This window comes from Symphalangus syndactylus, chromosome 8 (genome assembly GCF_028878055.3).
Source record: "Symphalangus syndactylus isolate Jambi chromosome 8, NHGRI_mSymSyn1-v2.1_pri, whole genome shotgun sequence".
NCBI lineage: Eukaryota > Metazoa > Chordata > Mammalia > Primates > Hylobatidae > Symphalangus > Symphalangus syndactylus.
Genome location: NC_072430.2, coordinates 24,176,564 through 24,193,200, shown reverse-complemented (window position 1 = coordinate 24,193,200; position 16,637 = coordinate 24,176,564). Strand labels below are relative to the sequence as shown.

The 16,637-nt window shown below is 39.2% G+C and overlaps 1 protein-coding gene across 1 annotated transcript in view; it reads left to right on the top strand.

Moving 5' to 3' along the window:
• The window catches only part of GOLGA5 (golgin A5), a 49,047-nt gene that overhangs the window by 17,884 nt on the left and 14,526 nt on the right, over positions 1-16,637 (top strand). Inside the window, exons 7-9 of the mRNA XM_055288354.2 lie at positions 4,235-4,405; positions 7,581-7,709; positions 12,384-12,482. Of these exons, the coding sequence (XP_055144329.1) occupies positions 4,235-4,405; positions 7,581-7,709; positions 12,384-12,482 (399 nt within the window). The remainder of the gene's footprint in view (positions 1-4,234; positions 4,406-7,580; positions 7,710-12,383; positions 12,483-16,637) is intronic.

The window sequence follows — 16,637 nt, the reverse complement described above, 5'->3', positions numbered from 1 at the left end:
TTGTTGAGCAGCTGTTTATTCTTCCTTGTTGATCTCCTATTGAATTTTTGCAGCAACTACTTTAGGACTCATCCAGTTCTCAGAATTGCCTCACCCAGCGTTTTTTCCCCTCCTTCAGATCTAAGGTGACCTTACCCTCTTCTTTACTAAGAAAGACTGCTGTCATCTAATGTCATTTTTGAATTCTCTTTCCTTTGCCCCTCATTTCAGAGGGAAAACATGTCCTTTCATTTTTTTCTAGGATCATTTTCCTGCCTGTGCATTGATTCCATTTCCCATCTCATGTGTAAGCCCTTTCTCCGTAAATCTATGCCCTTCCTTCCTGTGTGTGCCTCTCTGCTGCTGCCGCCTTCTGGCTCAGCTTACTCGAGAGCACATAGTTACTTAGTGGAAAAATGAAGACTAGATCTCTGACTCCTGCCTAAGAGAAAAACAGTCTCTTTTAGCTTTGTAACCACTTTGCGCTATTTCCCTATCTTCCTCTCTTTCAACGTCATACTTACCAGAATTGTTGTCTACATGCTGTCTTCATTTTTGTAGAACTTGTTAACTCTTATCTCCTTCTTTTCCAACTACATGTCTGAAGTTTCTTCTCAAAAGTATTTGATGACCTAAATAAATATTCTCTGTCCTTTTCTTAGTCTCCATACCTTGTATTTTGGTAGAACATTTGGCTCTGTTAACCCTCCCACTTTTCTTGGAACTCCTGCGTTCTATGCTGTTCGCATCTCCTTGGCTCTCTTTTTGTCCTTTTCTACTGCTGTTTCTGTCTCTCTTAGGCCCTCTTCCCAATCTCCAAAGAGTCAGAGTCCTCCTAAGCTCTGTCTGGAACCCTCTTTCATTGTCCTTTCTTACCTTGCATTGCCATATGCTGACTCTGCTTCTAATAGCCACCTGCATATGACTTCAAGCATGTTTCCAAGCCTGACCTCCTGGCCTCAGTGTCCAGCTGCCTGCTGTGCAGGCATGGGGCGTTCAGCTCCCAGACCAACTTCTCCCTCATTCTTCTGTTTTGGTCAACGTTACTGCCATGTGGCAGTAAAGCCTGAAACCTAGGGTCATTTTTTACTTTACCTTTTTCCTTTAGTCTCAAACTCCTAATGGCTATGAATACCTTTTTTTAATGCTACTTCTATGAAGTATCATATTCATCTCCTCCCCAAACTCTTCTTCCTAAGTACTTTTTTGTATCACCCTAATTAGTTAATTCATTGAAAAGTTACTTATTGAGCACCTAACTACTCACTAGGCACAGAGGATGCAAAGCTCAAAAGATGTGTCCTCTTCCTTTAAGAAAACTTTCATTTTAGTGGAAAGAAACTGAGATAATTGATGTAATAACATTATTGATGCAGTATAATGGGAGCTTGAGAGAAGAATCCCTTAAAACTTGCCTGAGGCTGTCAAAGATCACTGGACTGAGGAGATGTGGTATAAAGAGAAACTTGAAAGATGAATAGGAAGACCCATGATAGGGAAGAGATTTCTGAGAGAACAACCTGTGCCAGAGCAAGGGGGCCAGAGAGAACATGGCATATTTAAGGGACTGCAGCCAGTTCCATACTGCCGGAACATAACGTCTTCAGAGATGGGAGGCAAAAGACTCATAAAGCTCAACGACAGGCAGAAGCCATGGTCAGGTTTGAGTGTGAGAACTGTGGCAGCCTGATGAAAAGGTTAGGGGAGATTTGGGCCTCTGTCTTGTTCATCATTGTATCCCCAGCACAGTGCCTGGTACTCGGTACATTATTGAAAACGTCGAAGTGATAAGGGGTGGCATGATGACATCAATGGCATGTAGATGGTGAAGAGGTGATTGTAACAAATAATGATTGTGGCAGTGAGGATGGCAGGCAGGGGACAGCTAAGAGATGTGGGAGATAGAATATATGATACGTGGAGATTTAACTGGAAGGATGGGGGAAAAAGGCAAATGGAATCTAGGATGACTCCAGGTTTTTGGTTTGAGTGTATTAATGATGTTTCCTTGTGTTAATAAAAGGGGAAACAGGAAAGAGAACACGTTAGGGTTAAAGGAGAGTATGACGAATTATGGTAAGTATGCAAAATTGATGCAACATTGAGGTGACAATGTTAGAAAGGTAATTAGAAGTAAGTTGGGAGAGTAGGTAAGATTAGCCAAGAGTGACGTGTAACCTAACAGGGAGAACGGCTGAGGTCTAAAAACACAGTCTTAAACATCAGCATTTACCAATTGGGCAAAAGGATAGCCTGCAAAAGAAAAATACTGAGAAGGTGAGTGGTCAGAGATTGGAGAGAACCAGGAGGAGACTTATGCCATCCTGAAGCCAAGCAGAGGGAGAGTTTCGAGTGGTGCATGATCACCAACCACGGCAGGCGGCTCTGATGTGACGAGTCCTGAGCTAAGTTCCTGAACTTGGCAACTAGGAGGTCCCTGGGGACCTCTCAACAGAGAGTTCCGGGGTGTGCTGGGAGCTGAAGACACAGAGTCAGGGTGCTTGACCATGGACACGAGGACAGTAGCTAAATGGGGGAATGAGATTGGGAGGTTTCTGGTTTTTTATTAAAAAAAATCTTAAAATGTTATAAATGATCATGTTTATTATAGAAAATTTGAAGGATACAAAAAAGTTTGAAGAAGGAAATGGAAATAACCCATAATCCTACCACCCAGAAAGGGAAAAATTATTTTTGATGGAGGAGAATGACTTTAAAATATTTTAATTTAACGTGAAAGCTGCTGGTCCTTATTGTTCCTAGTCTAGAATTAGGACTTTATAAACCAGTCTTTGTATGTCAAATCTCTTCTTCAAGCTCATCTTTTATCTCAGGGGTCAGAAAACATTGAGAGGGTCAAATAGTAAATATTGTAGGCTGTGTGGACTACCTGTAGTCTCCATCGCATATTCTTTGTTTTTATTTTTTATGATCCTTTTAAAATGTAAAAAACAATTTTTAGCTTGCGGGCTGTATAAAAACAGGCCCATGGACCATCATTTGTGAGCATCTTCTTCATAGCACTGCCAGGTTAGCCTCCTAAAATGCATCTCTAGTCATGTCACTCCTCTCTCTACTTTTTGGTAATTTGTTTTAGCCTGCTACATAATATTAAAACATTTTAGCCTGAGATCTGGAGCCCTTCCAAACTGATCCTAAAATACTACCTGAGCTGCATCTCACAATAGTTTCTTACAGACTTTCTGTGCTTTTGCATTTTTATGCTTTGCTCTCTGTTTCTCTCTGCACTTTAAAAAAGTCTACCCATATTTCAAGGCCAACATTTATGCTCTCTTAAAGTCTCCTCTTACCCAGAAGTGGTTTTTCCTCTCAGAACTCTGCAAGTAATCCGACCATATCCTTTTCTCTACTTGTGTTGATTGCCTTCTGCTGGATACTTGTAACTTCTCTTTTAGTTTGTAAGGCAGAGGGTACTATCTATAGAGAGAGACATTATCTTTATTGCACAGAACACTTAGCACCATGCCAAATAAATACTTGTTGGGTAGAATGTGATGGAAAATAAAAACTCTGAGAAGAAAATGTGAGAAAAGTCTTGTTTGGCCAGGTGTGGTGGCTCACTCCTGTGATCCCAGCACTTTGGGAGGCTGAGGCAGGAGAATTCCTGGAGGCCAGGAGTTCAAGACCAGCCTGGGCAACATAGCAAGACCATGTCTCAAATAAATAAATACAATTTTTTTTAATCTTTTTTTTTTTTTTTTTTTTGAGACGGAGTCTGGCTCTGTCACCCAGGCTGGAGTGCGGTGGCACAGTCTTGGCTCACTGCAAGCTTCGCCTCCCGGGTTCACGCCATTCTCCTGCCTCAGCCTCCCGCGTATCTGGGACTACAGGCGCCCGCCACCACGCCCAGCTAATTTTTTTGTATTTTTAGTAGAGACGGGGTTTCACCGTATTAGCCAGGATGGTCTCAATCTCCTGACCTCGTGATCCGCCCTCCTCGGCCTCGCAAAGTGCTGGGATTACAGGCATGAGCCACCACGCCCAGCTGGAAAAAAAGAAAATCTTATTCATAACAAGTTTTCAACTTTACCATGATTGTGAGGCTAAAGTCCAAGGACATTATACAGCAAGGCTCTGTTGTGTTTTTTATCCTTAGGGATTTAAGAAAATCTGGACTTTCTTTCATGGAGATAATGGAATGTTTTTTTAGTGGGTTATTTTCTGTATAGTAGATGATATTCAATATACAAACTAATCTCTGCTTTGCTTAAACATATTTCTTCTTTTATAATAGTCTAAGGAAAAATTGATTAACAGCTTGAAGGAAGGCTCTGGTTTTGAAGGCCTAGATAGCAGCACTGCCAATAGCATGGAGCTGGAAGAACTTCGGCATGAGAAAGAGATGCAGAGGGAGGAAATACAGAAGCTGATGGGTCAGATACATCAGCTCAGATCCGAATTACAGGTAAGATTCATGGTGGTTCAGCTTAGACACCATTTACCCTCAGGTGTTAATAGTTTGAGAGGTGATGGATTCTGTATTCTGGGGAAACAGCATTACTAAAGCGATAGGTTTCTTTCTTTCTTTTTTAGGGAGACAGGATGTTGCTCTGTCTCCCAGCCTGGAGTGGTGTGATCATAGCTCACTGCAGCCTCGAACTCCTGGGCTCAAGCAGTCTTCCCGCCTCAGGCTCCTGAGTAGCTAGAACTACAGGCACATGCCATCACACCCAGCTAATTTTTGTATTTTGTAGAGACGGTATCCCTGTGTTGTCCAAGCTGGTCCCAAATTCCTGGCATCAAGTGATCCTCCCTCCTCAGTCTCCCAGAGTGCTGGGATTGCAGGGCTATTGCAGCCCATGCTGGGCTAAAGCAGTAGGTTTCTTTCTTTTTTTTTTTTTTGAGATGGAGTCTTGCTCTGTTGCCCAGGCTGGAGTGCAGTAGCGTGATCTTGGCTCACTGCATCCTCCGCTCCACCTCCCAGGTTCCAGGGATTCTCCTGCCTCAGCCTCTTGAGTAGCTGGGATTACAGACATGCGCCACCACACCCGGCTAATTCTTGTATTCTTAGTGGAGATGGGGTTTCACCATGTTGGCTATGCTGGTCTTGAACTCCTGACCTCAAGTGATCCGCCCACCTCGGCCTCCAAAAGTGCTGAGATTAGAGACGTGAGCTACCATGCCGGACCGGGTTTCTAATCCATAAGTTGACCATTAAGTTATGGTGATAAAAAACAGATTCATTCATTCAACAAATAGTTACCAAGTGCTTGCCATGTGCCTAGGTTTGGAGTTAGAACAGGATCTTCATAATTATAGATCTTACATTCTAGTGGTTAAAAGCAAATCAGATTTGAGCTCATATGTGAAGCTGAGATGTTTTTTGATATTAGTATGAGCTCAGGGATGATCTTCTAATTACAGTTTTATCCTTATAATTTATAGTTTATGTATAATTACTGTATTTAAAAGTAAAGTTGGGCCATTTATTTTACTTAAACTACGGGGTCTTTGACATAAATATCATAGGAAGGAGTCTCTGAAGGTGAGAGAAGATAAAGTGCAGCATAACGAGCTTCCTTTTCTAAAAGAAACTTTTTGTAAAGAATGTTCATCCATGCATTAACTCTGCACATTGTGAGACTTGTGAACTATGAAAGAAAGCGTGGAAGTTGTGAGAATAGGATACCTTGTCTAGAGCATAGATTTGAATAGCAGACAGATCTGGATAGATTCCATCTTTGGTACTTAACAGATGCTGCTTCCACGAGGCACTTCATCTTGAGGAGCTTTAATTTTCTCATCTATAGAATGCAGGTAAACAAAGGTTCTCTTGACAATAAGGGAGAATATATAAAGAGCCTAGCATTGTTTCTGACATGTAATAGACCCTCAGTAAAATAATAGTTGCTATTATTTCTGGATTTATTGTTATTCATTAAAGTAGGATTTTTTTTTTAATCTGTGAATTTGAATTCCAAAGAATTTGGTCCTGCAAACTTAGAAATTGGGTAGATGCTAAACTTACTCATATCTGTTCACATCTTTTTGGTGCGATTATGAAAAATATTTGTTTAATATATCAGCATCATTAATGACATTGACCCATTTTCTTACCCTTCTCAAAATTTATGCAATGTATAATAAGTATTAGGTCTAATAAAATGAAGAATTGTAAATAATTACAATAGCTATTGTTTACTGAGCACGTATGTTCCAGATACTGCACAGAGCACTTAACATATATCCTTACATTTATTCCTTACCATAACCCTGTGAGGGAGATGATGATATTCTCATTTTATAGTTGAAGAAATTTAGGCATGGAGAAGGAAAGTAACTTGCCGCAAGACTAGTAAAGTGGCAGAGCCAGGATTAGAACCTAGTCTAACTCCAGGACGTGTTTTTGACCACTGTGAATACTGCCTGCCTCTCAAGAGTTTGCCCGATGTAGTCAAATTGATGACAAAGATTAATCTACCTTCTGCTAACCCTGAAAACTCAAAGGTAGGGAAAAAATAGTTGTCATTATTGCTTTTTCCTCTAAATCTACAATGTTGTGTGAGTTCAGAGGATTGCACTGTGATTACCTGGGCATGTTGTTAGTCTTGGTTCTTTCAAACAGCATGTGAAGTTCCAAGGTTTGTGATGATGAGTATGAAACAGAATGTGCCAAAAGATAAAAAAGCAAAAATAAGATGCTGATTTTAATCTCCTGTTGTGCCACATGAGTGGACTCATTCTTAACCCATTTGGGGAAAATATAGAAACCTAGAGCCATGTTTTTGCTACTAGGAGATTTGACAGGAAATCCAGAAGATGAGTTTAAAGAAATGAGAGTAAGAAACACGAGAACATGTAAAAACCAATAATAGTAATAAAGCAATAAAGCTAAAAGAAGAAAATTATATGCCAACTTCTGGTGATATGCGAGACAAGTTTTATTCTTATCATATGTTGATTACTGGGGAACAGATGCACACCAAAACTAATTATAACCTGCAATTTCAGGGGACTAATGCAGTGAAGTGAAGTCCTTTGTGCTATTAATGTTTCCGATTTTTTTTGAAACTGTTAGCTTTTGAGTAAAGATATAAGTCTCCCAGTGAGCCTCTGCTGATACTCATGAAACCACATGGCTTATGTGCTGTAGCACCCCATTCATTCTGCTGTTAGCCATAGTAGACAATGAAGGTGTCAGGTTATATGCTCCCTATAGGCTGAAACCATGTCTCATTCACCTTTATTTTTCAGTGCCTCTTGAGCCCAGCACGTAGTAATTGCATGGTAGACAGGTTGTGTGACTCACACCTGTAATCCCAGTGCTGTGGGAGGATTGTTTGAGGCCAGGAGTTTGCAACCAACCTGTGCAATAAAGCCATATCCCATCCCTAAAAAAAAAAAAATTAGGCCAGGCCTGGTGGCATGTGCTTATAGTCCCGCTACTTGGGAGGCTGATGTGGGAGGATCCCCTTGAGCCCAGGAGTTTGAGGCTGCCATGAACTGTGATTGTGCCACTGCACTCCAGCCTGGGTGACGGTGAGACTCCGATTCTTAAAAAAAAAAAAAATAATAATTGCTCAATAAATGTTGAACTGAATGTTAATTATTGCTTTTACATTCAAGCTTTTTCTCTTTAGGATATGGAGGCACAGCAAGTTAATGAAGCAGAATCAGCAAGAGAACAGTTACAGGATCTGCACGACCAAATAACTGGGCAGAAAGCATCCAAACAAGAACTAGAGACAGAACTGGAGCGACTGAAACAGGTCAGGATTTGAGATTGATGACTTCTGAGACTCTGTCCTCTAGCAGTCATATGAGGAGACCTCCCAGGAAAGCAGCTTACTGAAATTTTTAGAGTATGGGCTCAGGGTTACTACCCTACAAGTTCTTCCTGCCTTCCCATCTCATCTGAAGGGGTGACCTGCCCCTCCACACCTGTGGGTATGTCTCTTCAGGTGGGACGAGAGACTGAGGAAAGAAATAAGACACAGAGACAAAGTGTAGAGAAAGAACAGTGGGCCCAGGAGACCTGCGCTCAGCATACGGAGGACCTGCACCGGCACCGGTCTCTGAGTTCCCTCAGTATTTATTGATTACTGTTTTCATTATCTCAGCAAGAGGAATGCACTCGGAGAGCAGGGTGATAGTGGGGAGGTCAGCAAGAAAAGATGTGAGCAAAGAAATCTGTGTCACAAATAAGTTCAAGGGAAAGTACTATGCCTGGATATGCACGTAGGCCAGATTTATGCTTCTCTCCACCCAAACATCTCAGTGGAGTAAAGACTAACAGAGCAGCATTGCTGCCAATATGTCTCGCCTCCCGCCACAGGGCGGTTTTTCTCCTGTCTCAGAATAGAACAAATGTACAATTGGGTTTTATACTGAGACATTCAGTTCCCATGGGCAGGCAGGAGAAAGAGGCCTTCCTCTTATCTCAACTGCAAAAGGCCTTCCTCTTTTACTAATCCTCAGTACCGACCCTTCACGGGTGTCGGGCTGGGGGACGGTCAGGTCTTTCCCATCCCATGAGGCCATATCTCAGGCTATCACATGGGGAGAAACCTTGGACAATACCCGGCTTTCCAGGGCAGAGGTCCCTGCGGCTTTCTGCAGTGCATTGTGCCCCCGGTTTATCGAGACTGGAGAATGGTGATGACTTTTACCAAGCATACTGCCTGTAAACATTTTGTTAACAAGGCACATCCTGCACAGCCCCAGATCCCTTAAACCTTGATTCCATACAACACATGTTTTTGTGAGCTCAAGGTTGGGGCAAAGTTACAGATTAACAGCATCTCAGGGCAAAGCAATTGTTCAGGGTACAGGTCAAAATGGAGTTTCTGTCTTCCTTTTCTAGATAGACACAGTAACAGTCTGATCTCTCTTTCTTTTCCCTACACCATCCTCCTTGATTTTTGTTTTTTAACAGATGAGAAATGGAGGCACAGAATGGCAATGGCACTTGCCTGGTACAACTAATTAAAGATGGAATAGAACCAAGATTTCCTGTTTCTGAGCCCAGAATGCTTTCTATTACCCTGTCTGTATTTTGTTATGTCTCCTAGTATAGAAAGCTTCAAAACATATTCATCAGTTGGTTTTCATAGTTTATTGCATTTGTGCTTTCTAGGAACAGCAGTAAATATTATTTAATAAAAATACAGATGCAATATTAGTGCCATATTAACTGTTCTTTCTGCTTGAGAAAAATGTCTTATACAGACTCTTCTAACAAATCATGTTTAAAATTATATTTCGTTGTTCAATTAGCAGTTGCATGTTCCCAAGCCAAATTATTTTACTTTAATGTACTCATATAATAGTTTCAATATTAACAGAGTTAAACATAGCCACATTTTCAGAATAAGATTCTATAATGTTAATAACATCACTAATTTACTAAGTGACAACATTGTTTTAGGCATTTAGTACATATTATTTCCTACTCACAAGTAAATTACTACTATTCTCTTTATTTTACAGAAAACTATTCTTATAATTCTCAGTTCTTTACTGTTAGCATTTCCATCTTTGTGTATTTAAATTCTTTAAAGATGTTTTTCATTAGGATTTATTACTTCTGAAACTGGTTCTTTTCTCAGAGAAATGTTTTTTATTATAAAAGTTGTAATTCAACTCTGTTTCCTGAGTACTCAGTGAAAAACTCACCAAGTAACAACCTGCAGGGTATGTCATAGGCAGTTTTAGATAATTTAGTTATTAGATTAGCTGTCCTTTCAGAAACTGCATTTTAATTTATTCAAGGCACTATTATATATTAAAAGGCAACAATTTAATGTTCTTGATGCTTAATGAGATAATTTTCATTTTATTATGGCAGATGGTTTTACCATACCTCTTCCCAGTGCCTTTTTAAAATGAGGGAGTTAAGTAGAAGAAAATGGAGCTTAATGTAGCTATGGGCTATTTATTTAGTAATCAGATGTTCCAGATGGAAAGTGTTTAATCTTGCAATTGAAGAGTCCTTTAGTGCTTCTTATTAATTAAAGTAATATCAACCTTAAGTTTTGTACTTGCCTAGAGCTTAAAAGAAATCAGACAAACCTGTAAAGTGTGATTCTCCTACCCTAATTACCTTTCTCATAATCTCTTTTCTCACCTCTCTTGATTTTTTTCCATTTGTGTGATGAACAACTTGAGCTAAATGTTTAACAGAGTCTCTAGCAGTGTGCTGCCATATCACCTTTACTTATTCAGACAACTCCTGAACTGCTGCTTTACTCTTCACTGTCTTCACTGTTAAGTGTAAAGCTTTTGAAGGTACTTAGTAACTCCAGTTACTTCTTCTCTGTTCTACATTGTATTTCAGTGATTTGGACACATTTTTGGATTGGCATGTGCTTTACTCTTAGATTCTGAGCTGTCTCTGAGTGATCCATTGTACAAATGAACAGTGCATTAGTGCAGTTGTTAATGAGTTTGGAGGTATTAGCCTTTTTGGGGAGATTAGCCTTTTGTGTATAATATGAATTGCAAATAATTTTTCCCAGCTTGTCATTTGTCTTTTAGTTTGCATAGGGTTTTTATTTTGTTTTATTGCCATGCAGAAGTTGATTTTTGAGATGGAGTGTCGCTCTGTTGCCCAGGCTGGAGTGCACTGTCACGATCTCAGCTCACTGCAACCTCCACCTCCTGAGTTCAAGCAATTCTCCTGTCTCAGCCTCCCGAGTAGCTGGGATTACAGACGTTCACCACTATGCCTGGCTAATTTTTGTATTTTTAGTAGAGACGGGGTTTCACCATGTTGGCCAAGGGCTGGTCTCAAACTCCTGACCTCAAGTGATCCACCCACCTCAGACTCCCAAAGTGCTGGGATTACAGGTGTGAGCCACTGCACCCAGCCAGAAGTTGATTTTTATGTAGTCAGTTTTGTCATTCTTTTCTACCAAGGCTTCTAGATTTTCAGTCACAGTGTTCCTCTTTGTGAAATTATAAGGAAATTAGCCTCTGTAGTTTTCTTCTAGTACTTTTTTGGTTTGATTTTTGCATATAAATCTTTGATTTATTAGGAATTTACTCTGATGTGTGAGATGAGCTACAGATCCAACCTAATTTTCTTCCATATGGCTACTTTTTTCCTAGTATCATTTTTTAAAATAGTTTATTGATTTGAGATGTCACCTTTATCATGTCCTAAATTCTCAAGGTATCTAGATCTGCTTCTGGACTTTTATTCTCTCCCATTAGTCAGTTTGTCTGTTTATGCATCAGTGCCATATTGCTTTTAATTTCTGAGATTTTATATGTTTTAATATCTTTATGACCCGTTCTCTTTTTCAAAGCTTCTGGCTTTTCTTTTTCCCCTTTTTTTTTTTTTTTTTTGAGCCAGCGTCTCACTCTGTCACCCAGGCTGGAATGCAGTGGTGCGATCACAGCTCACTGCAGCCTCAACCTCCTCAGGCTCAGGTAATTCTCCCACCTCAACCTCCTGAGTAGCCGGGATTACAGGCACGCATTACCAAGCCTGGCTAATTTTTTTATATTTTGTAGAGATGAGGTCTCACTCTGTTGCTCAGGCTGGTCTTGAATTCCTGGACTCAAGCAATTCACCCACCTCAGCCTCCCCAAGTGCTAGAATTACAGTTGTGAGCTATTGTGCTCAACCTGGCTTTTCTTTCTTACAGTTTTCCATATGAATTCTAGAATAACTTTACATAGTTTTTTTAAAAAAAAAACAGCTTTTGTTTTTGTTGAGATCATGTCAGACTTATGAATTAGAGGAGAATTGACATCTTTATGATGTTGTATTCCTAAGGATATGGTATGACTTTTTATATGTTCCAGTATTTTTTGTACCCTATATGTACTCGACACATCTGTTGTTAAATTTGTTTTTGTTACTATTATTTCTTGGGGCCTTTTTCTCGTATCTTCTAACTGCTTTATATAAAACTATTGATTTTTATGTATTTTATATTCTGCCACCTTACTGAATTATTGTTTTTCTTTGTCTCACGTACTTTGCCTATTTTTAAAATGTTCCTGGTTTGTGTTTTTAATCTATTTTGTGAACACTATATTGATCTTTATCATAGATTTTATGAATATTTTTTCCAGTTTGTTGTCATATTAATGCTATATACCTGAGATTCTTGAAGAGATTATCCATTCTTACTCATTACTACAAGATAAACATTTTTTTTTTGTTTTCTGATTATTTACACTGTTAATAATTACTTATTATGGGCCTTTGTTTACAATACATACTGAAGTGCCAGCTTTTCATCAGACCCATCTGTTATTCACTTAGTTATATACTCATTATATAATACACTCTGTTATAAACTCAGTTATATACTGAGTTATATGTTCTGCACATACTGATTGTCTACCGTTTGCCAGGCACTGATTTAGGTACTGAGGATGGAATAGGGACACTTATTTCGCTTCTGTTTTGTTTGTGCCTCACTTTGTAGGAGTTCCACTATATAGAAGAAGATCTTTATCGAACAAAGAACACATTGCAAAGCAGAATTAAAGATCGAGAAGAAGAAATTCAAAAACTCAGGAATCAGGTATGAATCACTGTTCACAACTTGTGAAAAGATGCCACTGGAAAAGCTACATTTTTTAAAAAAGGACACAGTAAGACCTTTCCCCGTGTTTTCACCTGAGTTCTTTTGTAACAGTGGTGACATAAGTTCTTTTCAACCTGGTATAGAAATTTCATCTAATGCCATTTGAGTCTACATTTGCTTTGTTCTATGATTTGCTTCTTATAGAAGTATCTTGTAGCCAAAGTCACCAAGTAGATGAAAATTACCCCGAAATTTCAGACCTTTTGACATCAGTGTGGTTGTGCTAATTGCCAGGTTCATAATTGTGATTTTATTTTCCTAAGAAAAATCTAATGATAAATCTTCCTATTAATGATTGATCAGTCTTCCATAAAGTCACCAAGATCTTTTTTAACCCTGAAAATATAAATCATACAGAAAATAATGACGCTCATGTGCCTACCACCCAGACTTACCAAAGCCTTTATCATTAGCTGATAGACTCATACATTCACGTTCCCTGTAATCATAGTTGTCCTTTCCTTCCTTAGGTTTAGATGATTGATTTAATGGACTTAATAATCATTTAAATAATTTACATAAAGATTGATTCTTTATTTTTTAGTTAATGGCTTAGTTTGAACTATGAAAAGTCAAATAATTTTGGTCTTTTAAGTTTCCAGACTTGATAGTAGTCCATAATTTTAAATGTTTTGAAACATTTTGTCTTAATTTTTATAAGAGTTGAGAACAGCTCATTGATTTGAGCATTCCCTTCTTCCCTTGCCTGTTTCATGGAATACTTACAAATGGTCACATGATGTGCTAGTAGAAAGTCAAAAGAAGGAGCAAAAACCACCAATTGGTTTAATCCTTAAACATTTCTATATTTACTAAATATTGATTGAGTACCTACTGTATCTGAAGTATTGCACCATTTTTGTTAATCAAGAATTAGGCCAGGTGAGGTAGTTCATGCTTGAAATCCCAACACTTTGGGAGACCAAGGCAGGAGGACCTCTTCAGCTCAGCAGTTGGAGACCAGCCTGGGCAATATAGTGAGACCTTGTCTCTACAAAAAATTAAAAAATTAGGCGTGGTGGCACACACCTGTAGTCCGAGCTACTCAGAAGCTGATATGGGAGGATCACTTGAGCCTGGGAGGTCAAGGCTGCAGTGAGCTCTCAGTGCACCTCTACACTCCACCTTGAGTGACAGAGTGAGACCCTGTCTCAAAAAAAAAAAAAAAAAAAAAAAAACCATAGGGTGGCTTATGCCTGTAGTCCTAACTAGTTGGGAGGCTGAGGCAGGGAGATCACTTGAGGTCAGGAGTTCAAGATCAGCCTGGGCAGCATAGCGAGACCCTCATCTCCAAAAAAATATTTTTAATTAGGTGCATGGTGGCACGTACCTGTAAGTCCCAGCTGCTTGGGAGGCTAAGACATAAGGATCACATGAGCCTAGGAGTTCGAGGCTGCAGTGAGCTATGATCACCCCACTGTACTCTAGCTGGGCAACAGAGAGAGACTTTTGTTTCTTAAAAAGAAAGAATTAACCATAGGAGGATTTCTCTTAAAGGTTTTTCATCGAATTAGAAGAGAGCAAAACCTTTGTCCCATAGAATTAAGTTGACTTGTACAATTTGAAAAGAGATCAGCATCTTAATACATTGCCAAAAAAAGAAAAAAAAATCACACAATTGCAGTGAGTTAAGATTTATTCTGAATGAACAATAAAGAATTATGCTTATCTTAGTACTTTTGGGCTTTCTGCACGTAGGTTAAAAAAAAATAGGTTGCCAGTTTGAATGTTTTTTCATTTTTCACGCCTGTGATCCCAGCACTTTGGGAGGCCAAGGTGGGCAGATCACCTGAGGCCAGGAGTTCAAGACCAGCCAGGCCAACGTAGCAAAACCCTGTGTCTACTGAAAATACAAAAAAATTAGCTGGGCATGGTGGTACAGACCTGTAATACCAGCTACAGGAGAATCACTTGAACCCAGAAGGCAGAGGTTGCAGTGAGCCAAGATTGTGCCACTGCACTCCAGTCTGGGAGACAGAGCCAGACTCTATCTCAAAAAAAAAGAAAAAAGAAAAAAAAGAAAATTATTGCATGGGAGCAGATGAAAACATACAGAGAAAAAAATGAACCTTTATTTTTATCCCCTAATTAGACTTGCAAAGTTATCAAAAATTAATTTGAGATGATGCAAAGCCTAAGCCATAAAGCTTCTAGGAGAAAGTATAGGAGAATCTTTTTGCAATTTTGAGGCTGACAGATTTCTTAGAGAAGATACAAAAAGCACTAACTGTAGAAGAAAATGACAAATTGCTATTCATAAAAATTAAAATTTTCTTCTCATCAAAAGAGATTATAAAAATAAAAACAGGTAAGGCACAGACTGGGAGATAATATTTACTCTCTCTCTCTGTATATGTATATATATATATATATGTCTGATAAAGGATTTATAACCAGGATAAGAACTCTTAATAATAAGGTGCACAGCCATTTCTTTAAAATAGGTAAAAGACTTGAATAGACCCTTCCAAAAAGAAGAAAAAAGCACACCTTGTTTTATTGCATTTCTCTTTATTGCAACTTGCAGATACTGCATTTTTACCAAATTGAAAGTTTGTGGCAACCCTGCATCAAGCAAGTCTGTCCACACCATTTTTCCAACAGCATATGCTCACTTCATGTCTGTGTCACATTTTGGTAATTCTCACAATATTTCTGATTTTTTTATTATATCTGTTGTGATCTGTGATCAGTGACTTTTTGTGTAACTATTGTAATTGTTTTTGGGGCACCACAAACTGCACCCACATGAGACAGTGAACTTAATCCATAAATGTGTGTGTTCTGATAGCTCCATCAACTGGCCATTCCCACATCTCTTTCCCTCTCCTCAGGCCTTTCTAGTCTTTAAGACACAGCAATATTGAAATTAGGCCAATTAATAAACCTACAGTGGCCTCTAGGTGTTCAAGTGAAAGGAAGAGTCAGATGTCTCTCACATTAAGTGAAAAGCTAGAAATGATTAAGCTTAGTGAAGAAGGCATGTCAAAAGGCAAGATAGGCCAAAAACTAGGCCTATTGCACCAGTCAGCCAAGTTTTAAATGCAAAGGAAAAGTTCTTGAAGGAAATTAAAAGTGCTGCTCTAGTGAACATACGAATGATAAGAAAGCCAGACAGCCTTACTGCTGACAAGGAGAAAGTCTGGATAGTTCAAACCGGCCACAACATTCCTTTAAGCTGAAGCCTAATCCAGAGTAAGGCCCAAACTCTCTTCAATTCTATGAAGGCTAAGAGAGGTGGGGAAGCTGCAGAAGAGAAGTTTGAAGCTAGCAGAGGTTTGGTTTATGAGGCGTAAGGAAAGAAGCCATCTCCCAAATGTAAAAATGCAAAGTGAAGCAGCAAGTGCTAATGGAGAAACTGCTGCGAGTTATCTGGGAGATCTAGCTAAGATCATCAGTGAAAATGGCTGCACTAAACAACAGATTTTCAGTGTAGATGAAACGGCCTTCCATTGGAAGAAAATGCTATCTAGGACTTTCATAGCTGGAGAGGAGAAGTCACTGCCTGGATTCAAAGCTTCAAAGGATGGGCTGACTCTTTTTAGGGGCTAATGCTGCTGGTGACTTTAAGTTAAAGCCAGTGCTCATTTACAATTCTGGAAATCCTAAGACCCTTAAGAATGATGCTAAATCTGTGCTGCTTGTGTTCTGTAAAGGGAACAACAAAGCCTAGATGACAGCACATCTGTTCACTGCATGGTTTACTATTTTAAGCTCACTGTCGAGACCTACTGCTAAGAATAAAAGATTCCTTTTAAAATATTACTGCTTATTGACAACATTCCTGGTCACCCAAGAACTCTAATAGAGCTGTACAAGGAGATTAATGTTGTTTATGAAAACATTTTTGTTTCATCCATTGTTTATGAAATCATACCTGCTAATACAATATCCATTTGGCAGCCCAAGATATAATTTTGACTTTCAAGTCTCATTATTTAATTAATCAATTTATTTATTTTTATTTTTTGAGACAGACCCTGATTCTGTTGCCCAGACTGGAGTGCAGTGGCCTGATCTCAGCTCACTGCAACCTCTGCCTCTTGGGTTCAAGCAATTCTTGTGCCTCAGTCTCCCAAGTAACTGGGATTA